The sequence below is a fragment of the Elephas maximus genome, chromosome 1 (assembly GCF_024166365.1).
Source record: "Elephas maximus indicus isolate mEleMax1 chromosome 1, mEleMax1 primary haplotype, whole genome shotgun sequence".
Classification (NCBI taxonomy): Eukaryota; Metazoa; Chordata; class Mammalia; order Proboscidea; family Elephantidae; genus Elephas; species Elephas maximus.
The window spans coordinates 122,315,347-122,330,709 of NC_064819.1; the positions used below are offsets into that span (position 1 = coordinate 122,315,347).

At 36.5% G+C, this 15,363-nt stretch overlaps 1 protein-coding gene across 17 annotated transcripts in view; it reads right to left on the bottom strand.

Moving 5' to 3' along the window:
• The window catches only part of DST (dystonin), a 490,994-nt gene that overhangs the window by 97,644 nt on the left and 377,987 nt on the right, over positions 1–15,363 (bottom strand). For all 17 annotated transcript variants that reach the window (XM_049894718.1, XM_049894699.1, XM_049894708.1 and 14 more), the window contains 8 exons: positions 13,769–13,925; positions 12,732–12,858; positions 10,411–10,473; positions 9,583–9,824; positions 8,558–8,687; positions 5,564–5,763; positions 3,610–4,105; positions 344–1,815 (listed from right to left, as the gene is read on the bottom strand). In XM_049894718.1, the coding sequence (XP_049750675.1) occupies positions 344–1,815; positions 3,610–4,105; positions 5,564–5,763; positions 8,558–8,687; positions 9,583–9,824; positions 10,411–10,473; positions 12,732–12,858; positions 13,769–13,925 (2,887 nt within the window). The remainder of the gene's footprint in view (positions 1–343; positions 1,816–3,609; positions 4,106–5,563; positions 5,764–8,557; positions 8,688–9,582; positions 9,825–10,410; positions 10,474–12,731; positions 12,859–13,768; positions 13,926–15,363) is intronic.

Consider the following 15,363-nt stretch of genomic DNA (forward strand, 5'->3'; position numbering starts at 1 on the left):
ATCTTGGAACTGCCGCATGCCCCTGGGCATTGGCCCCATTTATTCTTCCCCCCATTCCTCATTGCTGGCGAGTTGATTCTGATTCATCGCGACCCTATAGGACAGAGTAGAACTTCCCCATAGGGTTTCCATGGAGCAGCTGGTGAGTTCAAACAGCTGGCCTTTTGGTGAGAAGCCATAGTTCTTAACCACTGTACCACCAGGGCTCCATATATGCTTACTCAGGGTCAAATACTGTGTAAAAGCCATATGGGAAGGTTCTACAAAATGGGCAATCTCTCTTCTACACCAATTAGAAATTTCTTTTAATAATAAAAATTAGTAAAAGTGAAGAATTCCATACCTTGAATACATTAAGCTGTTGGTTAATCATCTCAGTTTCCATACCAACGGGGCCCTGTGACTCTTCATGTTCTTCAGCTTTCTGAAGCAGAATAGAAAATTCTTTCAATTTTCTGTAGAATTCTTCAAGACGTTCGATAGTCCCTTCAACCTGCTCTTCTCTGGCTTGTGCTCGGTCTAGTAACTTGTTGCACTGTTTGCTTAAAGCCTCCAAGTCCCTCTTGATTCCAACAAGGTCAGGAGAGGTTTCCTCTGTGGCCAGCATCATCTTGCAGGTTTTATTGGCATTGTCATTGCTTATTATGAGGGCTTCTAGTTTCTTCAGAAAGGCTTTAATAGCCTCCTTTTGCTTTTGCAATGTTTCTGCATCTCTTCCCACTGGAGCCATACTATCTAGTTCATCATCAAACTCCGCAAATTGCGAAAACATTTCTCGGATGGTATTCTGGAAATGCCCAATGCCCTGAAGCTTGGTTTCTAAGAATGAACACTTTTCATCAACCTGTTGGCTTAGTGCATTATGTTCTTGAGCTAAAGATTCTGCTTGTAATAAGACATCAGAAGTACCCTCTGAGTCTGAGGCTTCTACCACAAGGTCCTGTGCAAGTCTTTTGGCCAAATCTACCTGCTGCTTCAAGGTGTGAAGTGATTTCTGCTGAGTCTGCAACATCGTTAGGTATTTGTTACTGTAAGCCTGAGGTCCTAGAGAATCATGGACATCTAGCTGTTCCTTTGCACACCGAAGCTGCCTTTTAGCTTCTCTGGAAACTTCTTGAAATTCTTTAAACTTCTGGGCCATGTTCTCCAGAGACAATTTCTTACTGTGAAGTTGTTCAGTGACCGTGTCTACTTTCTGGATCAGCAATTTATTCTCATCTGTAACAGCCTCTTTATCTATCTCACAGACATTGAGCAAGCTATTGGCTGCATTGTTTAGTAATTCTACCATCCCAAAGTGTTGGTCCATTTCTTTCTGTAGAGATTTTAATTTGCCAATAGAATCCTCCGTTTGAGCAGGATCCAAGGAAAACTTTATTTCCTCCAGGTTGTTTTGGCATTTTTCTACCCATGGCCGGAGAGTCTCTACATGCTCTTTATACTTGAGGGCTTTTTCCAATGAATCCTTTAATTTCTCTTCTCTTTCTTTCACCTGCTTGTTAAAGCCATCCCAATCAGCTTTAATAGTGTTAAGCTGTAACTGTAAGGCTGCTTTCTCAGATCCTTGAGTTTTTAATAACAGATTTTCACCTTCTGTGATGGTTTTTTCATAAATATTAGACTGCAAAGTTAAAGTTTTACTAAAGTCTTTCTGTTCCTTAATTAATAACTCTAGGACGTTGAGTTTGGCAGATATTGGGTGAGACTTATTCTGCTCTTCTTTCTTTGTATCCAGCCAAGCGTGAAAATCTTTAGACATCTGCTGAAATTGATGAGAGCTTGCATAGGCTGACTGAAGGTGCTGGACATGATTCTCTAAAAATGAAATGACAGATATGTTTATTTTACACCAATGTGTTGATTTAATCTACGAAAAGCCAAGAGGAAATCACTGAATGGACAGAACTATAAAATCAAGGGCTTATAGCAGTGACTATTAGAACTACAAGGGAGTTTAAGTTACTGATGAAAGGGGGAAAAGGAGCATGAGGCAGGAACAACAAAATAAAAGAGAAACTCAAAGGAAGAAGCAGGAGACAGACGGGAGGGGAAAAACAGATCAGGGAAATAAGTAAAAATGCATAAAGGTGCTTGGTGGAAGGGGGTAGTCACACCACACACCACCTTCTGAGCTAAAGCCCTCTCCAAGCATGGGGAAAGGACCACTGTTTAGAGTTCTAGGCTGTGTTGATAAATAATTCATTTCTTATCAAAGATCACTTTTTCACTTCTATAAATGCTATATTTCATGGAGAAAATATAATGTAGCACTTAGAAACTACATGGATTTGGATGTTGGCTCAGCCTCTTAAGAGCTGTGAGATGCTGGGAAAATGATGAAACCACTAAGTCTCATTTCCCCAAACGGAAAATGGAAATATCAGCAGTAAGTAATGCATAGAGCTGTGGTGGGGATTAAATAATAGCCCACGTAAAGTCCTTAGCTTAACGCTGTCTCATAAAAATGTGAACAACAGTAGTAATAATAACAATAATACTGTTGTTGTTGTTAGGTGCCACTGAGTCAATTTTCGACTCAGTGACCCCATGTGTCAGAGTAGAACTGTCCCATAAGGTCTTCTAAACTGTAATCTTTATGGGAGCAGATCGCCAGGTCTTTCTCCTGTGGAGCAGCTGGGTGAGCTCAAAATGCCAACCTTTCAGTTAGCAGCCAAGTGCTTAACTTTTGCGCCACCAGAGCTCCTAACAATAATCATAGCTAGCATTTATTATTATTAATATTATGCCAGAATAAAGGAGTAAGTTTGAAATGGTTACTATGATCAATAAAGAAATCTAAACAATTAAAAAACCTGAATTGAATTATTCACTATGTGCAAGGCACTGTATTACTTTTCAAACAAAACAACGTGGTAGCAAATGTGCTCTCCTTTGGCAGGCCTTTCTAAAGTCCATTAACTCACTACTGCTGCCTCTGACAAATACTGGCAGAATTATGGCCACAATAGGTGAGAAAGGAAAACAGTGCCACATGCTTCTCTTTGACACATTTCTCTAGAAAAAGTTTTCTATAACAGAAATCATACAAAGTAGCAGCATATTAAGATAATGCCACAAAGTCTATTTTTAATAACTGTATTCATCTATTTTTCTGGTGAAATAAAACTGTTCACTCAGTGAAAATGTTTTACAACTATATTTCAAAACCCCAATTTGGAATATTTAAAATTTTAATGGGCTCTCATAAATGGAGTTTTGCAAACTGTCTCTCCGTTATCTGTGTACAATTATCCTAGCACTGTGTGCTCATAAAAACATGGAACTACTTGTTCATGGATGATCACACTCCTCTTCATTTATGCTTTCAATGGGGACGGGTTCTCCTTAACCAGTTAACCAGTTGCCATGAGTCAACTCTGACTCATGGCGACCCCATGTGTGTCACAGTAGAACTGTGCTCCATGGGGTTTTCATTGGCTGATTTTTCAGAAGCAGATTGCCAGGCCTTTCTTCCAAGGTACCTGTGAGTGAACATGAACTTCCAACATTTTGGTTAGCAGCGGAAAGTGTCAACCATTTGTACCACCCAGGCAATACAAGATATCTATTTCTAACCAGGAGACATACCTACTAAAAAGAGAGACAAACCTGCTTTTTGTTCAATATCCTTAAATGATTTTAAGATGCCTTCTAGTTGCCTACTAAGTTCTGCTTTCAAGTACTCTTCTTTAATCAGAGCTGATAAATCCTCACAGAGTGCCTGGGCCTCCTTTATCTGCTTCCCCTCTTGCTCTATTTCCTGCTTCATTTTTTGGGCTGTTTCCAACTGCTGGCTCATAGCATCAGGGTGTGTGCTCACAGCCAGAGTGGTGCTGAGTTTACTGTCCAAGTCACTCAGTTTATTGGAAAGGCTTCTCAGCAGGCTTTGGTACTGTGTGCTTTTAACAATGGCTTGGTCAATCCAGTCACACCTGTCACTCAATTGTCCTGTTAGGCTATCCCATTTGTGGGTCACAGTTGCCAGTTGCTCTTTCACAATCCCGTGCAAAGAAGCGTGTTCACCGGGTCTGCTAAGAATGCCCTGACCAACTGCTGTAAGCTGTTCATATTGAGGTTTCCGCGTATCAAATTCTTGCAACAGGATCTGAGGTAATGAGAGTAAATAAACACACAAATAAATGGTTAATTAGTTACAAAAAAACAGCTCTAAGTTTCTAAGCAGACAGGAACGCTATTTATCTGGTTTTTGCTTTTTTAGTTACCGCTTTCCAAGTTTTTATTTCAAGGGCAGTGCAATTATCTTAAACTAACCCAAAGAGCAATGAGGCTTCGCAGAGATAAAATTGTGTCTAAAACAACATCCCCTAAAGGGGAAAAGGAACAGAATAAATATTTTTGTAGTCTGGGCAAAATAACAAATTCATGTACAAAAATTAATGTACGAAGGGAAACGCTACTATCGGACAAGTTCATATCGCACTAACATCTTATTGTTTTTTTTCTTACTCATTTTTCTCTTTGTAGGCTTTTTGAAAAACCCCACAGCAGTATTCCAAAGGAAATGCACAGTGATAATAAAGTTAGAATACATTAACTCATGGTGCATTGACTTACAAAGGGTTTTTTTTTAACATAATAATGTAAGATTTATTGACATTTACAGTCTTTATTATGAAGATTTTAGCCAATAAATCACATTGCTCAGAATGAATGGGCTCCACATGATTCTTTCTCATTATAAAATGAATGACCCAAAAGTCTCCTTCTTTCAGTTGTAACGGGTTTATCTCTGGGAGTCTACCAAGACTAGAGACAATTATTTCCCCAAAATATTTATTTTGATCTTTTAATTGTTTCCATTTTCTTCAGATTAAGAATACATATGAACTAAACTCTCTAAACTACCAAGACTGAATTATATTTTCAGGTTATAGGATCAATGTCACTGCTCTAAAGCACTCATACAGGAAGAAATCTAACTGAAACCACAACGGAGCTTCTGGTATTACGTCTGATTTAAATTTTATGGACATTTTTCCCCTTGTGGATTTACCTGCTTTATAATTAGTGTAGCCTAAGTAAGCCACTGGGTTTCAAGTTTCCCTCTCTGCCTCCCTTACTCCTTTCTCCTTTTCTTATCCTGTCTCTCCCCCTCAAAGCTGTACTGTATGACTTTTAGAAGTTTCATTATCTACTACCACAATCAAAATGAATAAAATCTCAAAGGAGTAACTTTTAAACAGTAAAAAGTATATACTAGCTCCTCATAAAAATGTTATTATCACTTATACAATCACATTAATACTTCAAAGAAGGCTCTTTTATAATAGGGTCTGCACAAACCACAACATGACTAAAATTATTAGGGACTTGACACACTCATAAGGTCAAACAGAGTCTAGAATCTGTGCCTCACAGCTTTACTTCTCTGAGGGTTTCCCACTAACCTCAGGGTGGTTTCTTATGAGTCTCTGAAACATTACGAATATCTCCCAAGACAGTTAAAGCACACACTGTCCAAAGCTAACGTATTTATCATGAGAACATTTGTCTTGGTAGAAAAAGTTGCTGCACACGAGATAGGTTATTAGGTAACACTCACCTGCACCTGCTGCCGTTGTGTGTTTAGCATATTTGGGTCAATTGATAAGGGCCCAAGAACACTAACCATCAGTTCTTTTTCCACTAGCCACTGTTTTAACTGGGCCTCTACTGTCTGGAATTGGATTAGCTTATTCGAAGACTCTTCCAGTTTTTGTTGTCTATCAACTGTTAATTGATTGAGTTCTTGCCATTTAGAATCTGAAAAAAAAAAAGATAAAGGATGAAATTGGTGTTTGCTTTCTATGCATTTGACATGACTGCATCTGTGAAGACTATATAACTGACTAAAAATGAAATGTAATGACTATTATTACAACTCAATAGCTCCTTTAATCGTTGATTAAAGGTCTACCCTAATTGCATTTAATGGTAAGGATTTTATAGTCCTGGTGGCTGCATGAAAGCTAAAGTATAAGAAAAAAATAAATCTGAATCTGATTTTAAAGATCTTGTAGAATGTGGAATATTCCTTAAAGCAAACAGGATTCTGAGATTCCCCGTCAACCTTTCTACAAGTCCTTTGTAGTCTTTTTATTCAGCCATTACTGGCCTATCTGAACAATGAACATTAATCCTTTAATATCAAATCTCCAAGTATCAGTTCTAGGCAAATGGCTCCCAAATTTATCTACCCCTCAATCATCTTCTCCTCTGCAAATGAGACATCAATAACTAGCTGCTGGAAAGTTACATTTGGATGTCTCACCAACCTTTTAAACTCAACATTATAAAACAAAATTCACTGTATCCCTCTCAAAGCTGGTAACTTTTCCTGACTTTTTTTATTTCTTTGAATCACTGTTTTCACCTCCTCTATGTCACTGAGATGCAATAATTCAGAATGTCCTAACTCTTTGGCTCTCCTATACCCTTAATCATAAAGCCTTAAACCAATGCCATAACTTTATTTCGGCCTTTACCATCTTTTGCATAGACTAGTGGTTCTCTGCAAACCCTGGCCGCATAGTGGTTAAGTGGTCAGTGGTTAAGTGGTCGACAGTTCGAATCCACTAGGTCCTCCAAACTTTAGCTGCATTAGAATCAACTGAAAGACTTGTTAAAACAGATTTCTGACCTCTGACCGCAGAGTTTCTGATTCAATATGTCTGGAGTGGAGGCTGAAATTTTGCATTTCTAACAAGTCCCCAGGTGATGCTGATGCTGCTGTCCCCAGGAGCACATTTTGAGAACTACAGATGGAGGCTACTGGGGCTTCCTAATTGGTCTCCTGGCTAGTAGCCTTTCTCAGCTGTAATCTATTTCGTTCTAAAATAATTTTGCTAAAAAACCACTTTAAATGGTCACTTTCCCTGCTCAACTCCTTTAATAACTAACCCCTCGCCACCTTAATACAATCTAAAGACTAAAGACTTCTGCCTGACTGGCAGGGCCTCCCACAATCTGGCCCTAGTCTACTAATCTTAGAGGGTTTGCTCTTCAAGGTCAGTTCTCCAATCCAGCCCTGCTGATCTTAGCATTATCATGCAAACAGGTTTTTGCTCAGGCAGAGCCCACGCCTGCCATGGCCTACCCCTCCTTGCCACGTATCTCAATCTTACTCTCCTTCACAATTCCATTGGGTCTTTTCCTCTCTATGAAGTCTTTCCTGCTCTGTCTACACTTAAGACGGCATACTCCCTAAAGCCAAGGGTTAATGACCTACGCACTTAGTCCAGTGCTTTGAACACATTAGATGCTCAATAAACATTCATTAGTGACTCTGAATAGTTGATCTGACATACTTTTTTCACCCAGACTAAAGTACTACAGGGCTGATTTGAACAGAATTCAATCCCTAAAACCTTGTCTAATGATACCATTCTCTATGGCATGTTCTCAAACACAATCTAAAAACAAAATAATGCAATCAAAGCAGTAACTTGGGAAGGAGAAATATCAAAATGATCAGGAAGCTTTTTCAAAGTACACATTCGTCACTCCCGCTCCACTCCAATGTGTATTGATAACACTCCTCCCAAGTAATTCTGGAATTCCAACACTCGTAGGTCAGAGCACCGAATTAGGGGGAAATTACCTGCGGTGCAACAGGAGTCTGTACAGTTGGATTAAATATGGCTTTTGAACGTTAAGAACACTTGGAATAAACTTTTTCAAAATCAAACCTTGTTAGAAAAAGATTTCTATATTTATTATAGCATACCTAACTCTAAAGGAAGGACAATATTTAGGTGAACACAATAGAATGACTGAAAATAATTATTCTCCTTATAATCATAGTAAACACTTGCATAGTGCTTATTATGTGCCAGGTACTGTTTATCTGAGCTAGTCACATATTAACTCATTGAATTCTCCAAACAATAGCATGAAGTAGAGGAGGTTATTATCTCTGACTTACACTCATGCTCCATATCATTACAATAATGAAAAGGGGTGAGGTAAGATGAGAGGGCTTGTGAAGGAAATTGTAACTATGAGGAACAGTTTATACAGGGACAGCATAGCACCAGGTGAAGGAGAACTTTGGCTACAGAATCAAAACCCTCAGACTATTGTGGAGAGCTACTTTTTAATACTTGTTAGAAGAAGGAATAAGAACATAATGTATGAGGCTGTAGGTGCCCTAAAAGTAGATCTGTGAAAGAAAAAGGAGTTGTCATTTCCAGACAAACAAAGGAAAGGAATATTTAAATGAAAATGCAGTAACACATAAAAGAAATAGAAGCACCGAAAAGCTAGCCAACAGGAAATGAACAATATGAAATACTCAATGCACCTTTTACTACAGTATCAACCTCCTCCATAAAAATAAATTTAGTTCCTATTTTAGCAAGAAAAACCAAGATATGTCAATTCTTTGCACAATAGATCTGAAATGATACTGTTAAATGTGTAAAAACATTCTGAAACATTAAAGCAAATCCAAAATTAAGAGAGGTTGTTGAAAAATGTTTTCAGGGAAAGATTATGATAAAAATGGAAATGATTGTGCTTCTGTTCGTAGATTGTGGCATAAGTAACAACAACATACCTATTTCTGCCAACATCTGTTTCCATTTGGGGGCCTCAGGAGCATCTGGGTTCTCCTCCAACAGCTCTGTCAATTTGTCTTTCAACTCCTGCACTTTATTTACATTTTGCTTCAGCTCTGCCTCAAATGACTAATAAGGGAAAAACAATACAGTAACTACATTAAAGTACGTAGAAATCAAAAGACAAAAACACAATTATGACAGAGCATGTTTTTCTCTAGCATGACCAAAAGAGGAAAAAAATCCACCGTGAAATGCTGAAGTGGGTGAGGACCTGAATTCAGAAATTAATTATTTAACATTCTTCTTCTTTGCTAGTCTTCAACCGTCTGATGAAGGAATCTCACAAAGAAGGAACACTATAGCCAGAGAGATCATGACTCTAGTCCCTAATACAGAGGAAGAATTTTATACTATTCTCAAACCCCTCTGGAAAAAAAGAAGATGACAGTCTGTAAGATTGTAATTAAAAAGAAACTCAGCCTTGATAAAGGCTGCCAGAATCTGAGAATCTACTAGTGAGTTAGCACCGTTTTTGACAATACATTACAGAGTTCAAATACGCGTAAGTAATTTGTAGGGTATTTTCACCATCATTGCTACCATGTAGAACCATTTTCCCAACCTTGACGGATGCAGAAAGAAATACCATCCATTAAAGAAAGAGGCAGGCATTAGTTACCCTATTTTATGCTAGACAGAGCAGATCCCTAACACACTTAAGCCCTTAGATAAATCTTTTGCAGTGGTTGACCTGTTAATATCTCAGACTTAAACTGATTTAAAGGTGGCAAAAAGCTTACACCCAAAGTTCACTCATCTTTATAATGTTCACGTGCAAAAAGAAAGGTTAGCTATTATCATCACTTTCTATAGAAAGGCACATTAAATTAACTGGCAAATTGTTTGATGAAAGTTATATAGAACTAGAAATCAGAGATAGGGCCCCTGACCACCAGGGCTCAGATCTGAATGGTAATCTGTTCTCTTTCATGTCCTCAGTAAATGTATCCATAAAATATACCTTATTTTGTTCAACTTGAGTCTTCACAGCTTCGCTATCTGTAGGCGTAGGTGTCTGGTGCCATTTTTTTGCTGTTTTGTTCATTTTCTGTAGCCACTGCATCATTGCACTTGATTCTTCCTGAGCCTTTTGCAATTTGGAAAGCTTAGTATTCAACTCAGCTATTTTGTCCTTGAGTAAGAGGCCAAGATCTTCGTAACCATGACTTATGTCAGTCATATCTTTTTTAACAGATGTTAATTCTAGGAAGAGAGAAAGGCATTTTCAGGGCTCTGGAAGACAGTGCTCTAAAAATGAAAGTTTAAGTTTTACATGATATTCCCTTCTATTTTGTCAGTATTAAACCTACTATGATAAAGTCATAGAATTTTTAGAAAAGGTTAGATCTTATGATGCTATTTAATGAGAAATAATTTAGGAACATTTTATAATACAAGTGACATGAAATGGGTAGTTTAAATAGAATAAAAAACTAAAACCATGGAATGTTACTTAGTTAACTCCTGAGGTGACAAACTCAACTCCTGAGGTGACAAAAACATTACTCAAACAATGTTAACTCAAGTGACAAAATATTTCAAATTATCAAAAAGAATAAAACAAATCTAAGTGCTAAACTGAATTACTAGATTTTACTCATTTCAGATGAATGAACTGATTGGTTTTATCTAAAATATATTTACAAAGAGTGTGAATATTAAAATAATACCATTTTAATTCAATTTTGATATTTCTACAAAGCTACTGTCAAACTCTAGATTTTCTCTGAAACAAGACAAAAACCAACCAAACTACTTTAATCAATAACCATCTAAAATTATTAGTCACCTTTATTTGCCAGAAATTCCTGAGTATCTGTGGCTGTTCCTTCACCATTTAATATTGCACTACCTGCAAAAATATTAGCATTGAATCAGTTATAAAATTCTACAGCATTTCTATACATTACTTTAAATCAAACCCCATATATAGTGATATTTAAAACTGTTATTACTTTTTGAAAATGTAAAATATTGATTCAATTTCAAAGTCATATGAAGATCCCAGACTTTAGATTGAAAAACGTCCTCTCTTCTACATAAAATTTATTTTTAAAATAGTAGCACAACTGTCTTGGAGTTTCAGTAAGTTTGTATTATATAAATCAATCATTAAATATTTATAAAAAAATCTTGTGATAAAGTTGTTTTGTTGCTAAAGTTACTTTAGTGATGAAGACCCTGAAGCTCAGAAGGTCCTCATTATATAAGTGTGTTGAATGAAGTATAATTGTTAAAACAATGACTGCCTTACTTAATAAATTGTCTAGTACTGTTCAACAAGGAGTTACACAGTATGATCACAGGCTTAAATAAAGGAAGAATGATGCATAAGAGACATGAAAAAAAGTAAAAGAAAAAACAAAAATAAACACACACTTATTGTAAACCAACATTATGCCAGCACAGAGACAGGATAGCACAGTGGTTAGGCATGCCCAGGCTTTGGTGTACGGCTCATCTGAACTTAAATCTCAGCCCCACTAATTACTGGCTGAGTAACTGGACAAATTAATTATCCACCAAACTGATGGTAATAATAATATTTGGCTTATAAGACCAATGTGAGAATTAAAGGGAGTTAACCCATTACCTAGGAACAGGAACTAGTATTTCTCTTTTATTAAGTAAAATCTATCATTAGCATATTTTTATAATCAGAATATTAAAAACTTAGTTAGCCTTTGTCATGCTAGTATCCCCTGGCTATCTATTCAAAACACAAAGACATTTCCCAAAATCAACCACATTAAAAAAAAAAAAAAAAAAAATCCAAACAAATAAAAACATTTAAATATCTGGACTTTATTCTAGGTTTTGCCTCTTTTAGAAAAAATCACACGCAATGACATTTCAGATGTGAGTGAAAATACAGATAGTAAAGATTAATTCCTACCATGATTAGTAGTTACCAAGAGTACAAAAAGAATATTACTTTTTATTTATTTGCAAATATAAAGTGCACATAAAAAAAAAACTAAAATAAACAACATGCAATAGTATTTCTCTTAAGAAAAACCTATTTTAGAAAATCCAATTAGGAGAGATCATCACACCATGTATAACATGAGCAGTCCCTGAAATGGGATTAATAGAGGAGAATAAACGGTTGGTTGAGAGAGACCCGGCTGGAACATCAGTGTCACAATAGGACAGCTGGGGGGCTGGACAGGCCAGATAAACCACACAGGATACTAAGAAACTCTCACAATAAGGATATGAGGCCTGCCTTCTGTTTATTCCTGGATCTTTAAAAATAAACAAAAAACCTAATATTTATTACAATATAAATATATTTTCATTTAAAACTGCATTTACAAATTACTTAAATTAATTTTAGAATCAATGTATATTCATGACTCTGTCCTTTTGTTGAGAACAATGGCTCTACCATGATTCAGATTATGACTTAGATATGATGGCCAACACACTAAATAATTGTTTTCTTTGGGAATACTAGACAGAATAAAGTAGGTTGTAATAAAATAAGAGATGTCCATGCTACAGAAAAGAGCCTCACTTCTCTTTCTCCAGGAGACCAGATTCATTTCTTCATCAAATATTATAATGTGAATACAAAGATTTCAAATAGAATTTCAATAGCTTCTTTTATGTAAGGTAAAAAAAAAATAAATTGGAATCTGACCTGCCCCCTCTCCAAATTAACACTCTTTATTCCTTACATATTAATTTGGCTACATTTTAAATGTAGTCTTCAATTAAATTAAACCTATAAAGTATTTGAAATGTTATTATATAGATACTTTTCCATGGCACCTTTAGTCTGTTTATAGGTGCCATCTTTCTTACCACACTCTTTGTGTTTCTGAGATTACTTCTGCATTAATTAAAAAAAAAATAATAACACACAAATAAACGTAACATACCACCAAAAAAAAACTGCTGTCAATTCTGACTCATAGTGACCCTACAGGACAGAGTAGAACTGTCCCAAAAGATTTCCAAGGAGTAGCTGGTGGATTCGAACTACTGACCTTTTGGTTAGCAGCCATGCTCTCAATCCCTGAGCCGCTAGGGCTCCTAACATAACATAAAAAAAAAAGGGGGGGACTCAATTCCCACTTTTTGCCATAAAAGGCAAGCACATACCTGATTTAACCGCTGCTATTGCTTTCGCAGGAGTAGTCACAGCACTTATTAAGTTACATAGTGAGTTCCCACTGTTGCTTACTTTCCGAATCTCTGGTGTTTTTAAATTCCACTTTTCTTGTAATTTCTTGAGATATAAAAACACATTATTTTTCAGCCTTTGTAATATTTTCAAAGTTGCACGTTATAATTCAATTTCTTAAACATATATTACAGCAACGATCTTTGTGGGCCCTGATTTGCAGAGGAGTGGACGGGAAGAAGAGGCACCATCTCTATTTGCTCCAACAGGCTGGGTGACTGTTAACACTGTTAGCAACGACAAGTGGGGCTTGGCCCATCCTGCATTCTGCTCCTAGGCACAGTGGGAGTCAGGCTACTCCTAGCTGCCATGGATTCCAAAGTAACTGTCAACTGTAAGTCTGAAAAAGCTGTACTAGGTAACAGCCAAACTACTTGAGAAAATGTACTAGAGACAATAAAAATAAATAAATGGGAATTCAGAATTCCATGTAACAGTGAGCTTTAGTCATCAAACTTTCAATATCTTTTTTAAAAAAACACACACCTCTACAAATTTGGAGTAAAAAATAAACTGCTGTAACTGGCCAAAACTTTTATGGACTTGAGTTTAAGGACAAAAGACATGTGCAGTATTTATGCTGGAGACTCAATTTTCGTTTTAAAGTACTGAGTATAGTGGTATCTCTAAGTTAGAGTAAGATAGTGAATAAAGAGGAAGACACAACATCATGAAAAATGGCATAAAAAAGTAACTGGGCTTCTGCAGAGATTTGGTAGAGAAGTCAGCAACTCAGTAATACATCTTTTTTTTTTTTTTTTCCCAAAGCATGGATTAACTGTAAGTTTGTGTTCTTCCTCAAAAGGATCAGTTAACCCCATGTCATAATTTCCAAACATCACCTAAACATACAGTACCTATAAGACGTGGGTAAAAAAAAATCAAACATTAGTCTTTTAACTTCTCATTACTGACACAGGCAAATGAGAAGTTAGTATTATATACAATGATTCACCTTAGTTTCTTCCAAAGATTTTCTTAAGTCATCTGCACCAAAAGAAGGCTGCAGAATGGAAACTTCTTCTGTTGTTTCTTTTATCCATGACTTTAATGATTTGACAAGGACTTGGAAAGTTTCCATCTGTTCTTGACAAGAAGACACAGCTTCTTTTCTAGATAACAAAGAGCATACAAAAATTTAAGCTAAAGAAAGGAGATGTTGCAAAGGTCTCATTACTAATAAATTAGTATTCCTAAATCAGGCTTAATGTTAATAAAAACAACCCCTGCACCCACACCATACCCCTGTGCACACAGAAGGAAAGGTTTCATAGTTGGCAAGCGAAATCAAGCTAAATAACCACTTGTCTACTCCTCAGGCAAGGGCCTTCAAGAAAGATAGGAGCAGTTAAGAAATCTGTAACCTACATGCAATGGCACTCCATAATGCTACATAAACTCTAACACTAAATAAACAGTTTTAACATTATTTAGATTCAATGAGCTTTGATCTGTCCACTTTATATGATGCTTAATGCCAGCAGGCACAGAACCAGAGAGAAACTTACAAATCACTGAAATGAGGGAAAACACAGCGCCACCTAGTGGTTTGTACACTGGAAGACAGTCATGTTAAATGAATAAACTGGGTGTTTTAGAGCGTACAGGTTAAATCCGCAAAACTGAGGTGCAACCTTGTGACGGAAGAGTTGTAATTTGTGCCTCTCCCATAGATCCTCAGGACGCTCCACAGGGAACTCCTATAGCTCTCTATGTATTCAGCACTGCACAGGGGCACGCATATTCAGCACAAGAACAACTGTGGTGACAGTTACATTTGGCACATGGATGTCATGTGCACATGTGCCAGTGTGTAGAACACTGGCACGTAAGAACCTGTTGCAGCTGGACTAATTACTGATGACTACAAGGCTTTTAAAATGGACCCACTGGAAAGAAGAAATAGATTACCTAAGAAAATCCAGGACCTTTCTTCTGTGCAATGTGAACTGAATATTATGTTACAAAGTGGGAAATATAGTTCTTTGAGTAATACAGACAATACTCCAAAGCTTTAAATAGAGAATTATCAAAAAAGAAAGAATAGCTAAACAAGAAATAGCTATTTTCTATCTTTTTGAGCTCTTTTGTATAAACTTTAGCAAAACCAGATGTATATTTGAAACCAATATGAGATCAGATATGTAAAAGTTCAGTCACAAGGTTTATCCTTGCACAGCTTTTTAGCTCAACTTAGGCTCATTCTCTCATTTCTTGTTTTTTTTTTTTTCATGGAATTGTTTCTTATCTAAGACTCTTTAAAAAGCAAATTATTATACAAAAGAGGCCATTAAGAACTATATTGAAATTGCACATAGCTTCTGAATTGAGCCCAGAAAGCAATGAACCATGAGCTGTCTTTCAAGGTTATTTCTCTGTGATATTAGCCAAAGACTTCAGAGACTACAGCAAGTTCAGGCTACTTTCAGTAATATACTACCACTACCATTTTTCTTACATACTGCTTTTATGTAAGGAGTATTGAATTTCCTAGTCAATATTTTAGCATGAAAAAAATTACCAAAATATAGAAGCATTAAAAATTTGCCT